This window comes from Montipora foliosa, chromosome 3, assembly GCF_036669935.1.
Source record: "Montipora foliosa isolate CH-2021 chromosome 3, ASM3666993v2, whole genome shotgun sequence".
NCBI lineage: Eukaryota > Metazoa > Cnidaria > Anthozoa > Scleractinia > Acroporidae > Montipora > Montipora foliosa.
In genome coordinates, this window is record NC_090871.1 from 51,513,424 (window position 1) to 51,518,157 (window position 4,734).

At 41.7% G+C, this 4,734-nt stretch overlaps 1 protein-coding gene across 1 annotated transcript in view; it reads right to left on the minus strand.

The window, feature by feature from the left end:
• The window catches only part of LOC137994983 (steroid 17-alpha-hydroxylase/17,20 lyase-like), an 11,326-nt gene continuing 6,592 nt past the window's right edge, over positions 1–4,734 (minus strand). Inside the window, exons 2-3 of the mRNA XM_068840558.1 lie at positions 3,109–3,266; positions 1–2,273 (exon numbers count right to left, since the gene is read on the minus strand). Of these exons, the coding sequence (XP_068696659.1) occupies positions 1,102–2,273; positions 3,109–3,266 (1,330 nt within the window). The 3' untranslated portion in view covers positions 1–1,101. The remainder of the gene's footprint in view (positions 2,274–3,108; positions 3,267–4,734) is intronic.

Genomic DNA, 4,734 nt, shown 5'->3' on the forward strand with positions numbered 1-4,734 from the left:
ATGAATTGGTAGCAACAATCCATGTTTTACAAATCCACCTTTTACAAATCAATGTTTTACAAATCCATGTTTTACAAATCGACCTTTTACAAATCCATGTTTTACAAATCCACCTTTTACAAATCTAGTCCATGTTTTACAATATGCCTTCATTTCATATGTAGAAACGAAAAAAAGCCTTTAAAGATTGATAATATATTAATGAGGCACGAGCAGTTAACGAAAAGCGGAATTGGGTTCGAATTCAAGCAAAGCAATAAATGCCTGGTGAGAAATTCAAGTTATCTTCAGTCAAAAACCCCAAAATTTAAAGCTGTTCTTCCGAGACGCCTTGAACACAAGTAGGGTCTTACTGCAAGATTTCTCTGTTACGAATGATTTTGCGTTGAAGGTATGGAAGAAATTTTCAGAAATAATTGGAAATGATTAAAAACTTGAGAGAACCACACCCATCGTTCTGAAGAGGATTCGAAGCTATGGTTGCACTCAGTCTGCATCAAGTGAACACATCACTATACAATAGCCTATACTACTTGCCGTACCCTCCCCCCGAAAGAAAAACAGTATGGGAGAGGATACAGCTACACTTAGGTTGCTATGCAACCACATTAAGGCCTTCCATAGATGAAGCAAGTGGTTATCGGTAACTTTTTAGCTGTCGATAACAAAAAGTTCTCAAGAACAAAACAACGCGTGTGTGAATCGAGTTAATGCCTACAAATAGAGTAGGTAAGTAGTTTTCCTTCCAAAACGAAAAGTACTTTAGTTATCGATGACAAATATGCGGCCGTTTTGTTATCGACAATTCCCTTTCTCCCGTCTGTGAACAAGTTATCCATTACGAAAGTTTATTTCGCAACGATGCAAAAGTCAGCGGTTCTTCATTCTGCCCAATACAAATAAAACATGCGTATTACAATTAAGTTATTAGGCTCACACAAAACGTACCGGTGATCAAAATTCACATTTTCGCAAGTGGAAACGGATTTTCTAACTCTAACAGTTGTTGATTCAACTAAGTTTTCAACTGGCAAAAGTCATCCATAGCAACTTGTCTTGTCTGCGGAACATCTCGGGATAAAAGATGATCAGGTTATTTCCTCAAGTCTTTCGCTTAATTGCGCGTATCTTGAAACGAACAGGAAACTGTATTGCGGCTCCCTTCATCTGAAGCTGATAGCCTTCCTCGGCAACGAAGGTGAAGTGTTGAAACAAAAGTGAAGTGAAAAGGAAGAGCTCAATTTTGGCCAGGGCTTCTCCAGCACAGACACGGCGCCCACCACCAAAGGGAAAGAAATGATCAGGGTTTGCCACTAGTTTTCCGTTCTCGTCAATATGGCGGTAGGGGTTGAATACGGTTGGATCTTCCCAGCATTGGGGATTCATGTGAACTGCCTCTGTGTTGGGATAGACGATGGTGTCCTTAGGAACACGGTATCCACGAAGCGTTGTATCTTCAATGGCTTTATGAGCTAGAGCTAATGGAACAATATTGCCGACTCTCAGTGACTCCAGGATCGCTGCTTGCACGAGGGGGAGATCGGACCGGTCATCTAGTGTCGGTCGTCTTTCGCCAAGTAGGTCATCTAATTCGCGCTGAATACCTTCTTGGTATTTCGGGTACATTACCATGAAGGCCAACACGAATCGCAATGCGGTGCTCGTGGTTTCGTAGCCGGCAAAGAACATATCATAAACGGTTGTAATGAAGCGATCTTCGGAAAAAAGATCAGCTTTTTCGTCCTCCGATTTGCACTCTACTTCAAAGTCGCGTTGGGCACGAAGGATAGCTGAAATCAAATCTTCAACTGGTTCTGTGGGATCAAAATTTTCTTTCGTTTCCTTTAATCGTCTTCGAATTATCTCGTGTATTTCCCACACGGGTGCCGCCCAACGCTCATAGATCTTTATTGGCAAATAACGCACCCAAGGGAAAAAATCCAAAACAGCAATTTTTTGTAAATCATCGATATTTGCTACGAAGGCCGCGTTTAGCTTTAACATTCTCTCTAAGTCTGGACTTTGAGTATCAGAGCCACCTTTGAAAGTAATTTTGCAAATTACATTAGCAACAGCTTTCATTATGCAATCAGCAGGATCGAAAAGCTCTCCCCTTTGCTCTTCCATGAATCGCATCAGTTTTTCTGCCTGGGTTGTCACTCGGTTTTCTATAAGAGGGATGTTGGAAAGATACTGACGCAGTGCAGTCACGAACAGTTTACGGTAGAACTTCCATATAGGACCATACTCAGCAAAAATAACGTCCTTGTAACCTAAGATTGAGAAAAAAAACAGTTATTATCAAGCAAAGGCAATGCCAATTCACACAAAGGCTGCTGAGGCCCTAAGGACTGGAGCTAAATTTAAAAGGTTTTCATTTAGCATGAACTGGCTTAGAGTATTGCTACTCTCCCTGGAAGGGATGCTTGTCTATTGCGGGGTAACCCTCACCCTACCCTATACACTCTTCTTCGTTTAATGAAACTCCAGGTCGTTTTTGTGAGATTTGGAGTGCGGTTGCCACAGAGCTTGGGTTGGCCCAAGCCAGTTTCGAAACAGTCTCAAGAAGGATTGACTTTGCAACACCATATCATCAAACAGCCATATTATGGTCATATGTAAAACGACAATTTAATGCACTCAATTTATAACGTCATAGCTTGTCATTTACAAGAGAGCCAAACACCCCATTCTTATATGTATATAATTGAAATGCGGGCTCTAGATGAAAGGGGGAAGTGATCCTTGTACTTATCTGCAAAATGTTAGACCTGCAATTGACCGGCTTGCACGTTAGTGGCTCCATACCTCAGTCATCGCATGGATTCGAGTCCAGTTGAAGCCATCTGAAGTTTTTCAGGTGTATATTAGAGAAAACTGCATAAATTGTCCAGATAAGTGCGGGGTCCATTTCTCTCTTTCACCCTTTATATCTCAAAAACGAACTCAGTAAACTCACTGTTTACTCTAAAACCAGTTAGTAGGTTAAGATGACACACTTTGCAAAAATAAAAGTTCTCTGCGGAGCGTATTCAGAGCCACAGTCCCAATTGGAAAACTTAAGGTGGATCTGAACCTGAGAACATTTTTTATCAATTTACGACCTACCTAAGGAAAATTCTGAAGAGGCACGAGTTAGTTGTCTTCCAGCGAAAGAAACAGATTTCGTCAGTAGAACCTCCTTTACAGCCTCAGGCGTTGACACCATCAGGAACTTGAAGCTTCCAAGTTTCAAAGAAAAATCGCCGCCGTAGTATTTTCTCAGACTATAAAATAAAATAATTAAAGTAACGGAAAGATTTCTTTCTCACACAATGAAGAGTGACAGGGTGAAAAGAAAATAGAAAATTACTTGTCGTGGACTAGTAGCAATTGACTTTTTTATCTTGTACATTTTTTCCCACAAATCACATGATGCTCTCAAGGGAACTTTAATTCTGTTGCTTCATAAAATGTGCGAACATATGCAAGAACAGAAGACGACATTTGAAAGTAACTATTCCTTAAAGTAATATCACGTGATCTGAAATGGGAAAAAAAACGTACAAGCTGAATGGTAAAAAGCAAGGGGACACACGTTAGCACAAACCCGGTGTGGCCAACACATCATGCATATGCACAAACAATTCACCCGGTTAATTAGCAGCCATCGACAGCTTATTTATTTATTTATTTATTTATTTATTTATTTTTATGAAAACAGCCTTTATTCCCAATAAAAATGCACCCAATACAAATTAAAAGGTCATTAGAAACTAAGAGCCGGAGTAGGGCCTAGGGCCCTAACAGCAGAGTCCACATGCGGAGGTCCCCGGATTGTGGACACCGCGAACAGGGCAGGGCAAATGGAATGCATGACCCAGATGCACTTCTAATTATTGATACGAGGAAATCCATTCACTATGGCACAAAAACCGTCCAGGAACCCAAACATCAGGGAAGCGAGATTCAGAAAAAAGATTTGTAGTCCAAGAATCCAAGAACACTCTTGGCTTGAGATCACAGGACACGTAACTAATGATGTCCCGGTGGTCTTCCTTGTCATTGCAGAAAGTGGCCCCATTCCGAAAGGCCCAAATGCCATGAAGAATGGATTTCGTTAAATTGCGCGTGAGCGGAGCCCTCTTAGCACAAAGAGAAAGCCAGCAGAAGAAAAAAGAACCGTTAAAAGGTTTGCCACAAACTGGTTATCAAGCACCAGAGAGAGAGATGGGGCAAAATGTAGCCAGACTCTTTTGACCCTTGGTCAATTTAAAAAACAATGGTCAATGGTCTCTCGTTGCGGACAAGAGGCGCAGCGACCAGATCAGCTACAACCCAAGCTGAAAAGGGAATCACGCACCTTGACGTTGTAGAGGATAATAAGACAAATGATATCGTATCGTTCTTATAATTCTCATTGAAGGGGTCCCGGACGCGACACCAATGGCCATCGAGGGAGACACCTGACCCAATGACCAGGGACCATTGACGAGACAAGGTTGGTGGGGATGACTTAATTGAAAGGAGCTTTCGATACAAGGTTTTACCAACTAGGGCACTGTCTTCCACCATAGATAGAATATCAAGGAATGCCTCGTAAAAAGGAGTTGGAGAAGAAGAACTGGGAGAAGAGTTATCGCGTAAGGAAGACCATTAGGGAAGCAGGAAGGACAAGAATCATCAGGGGAATTAAGTGTGGAGGCCATTCCCGCCAATCTCAAAACCTGGGCCTTTAAGACGAGATTGGCAAGA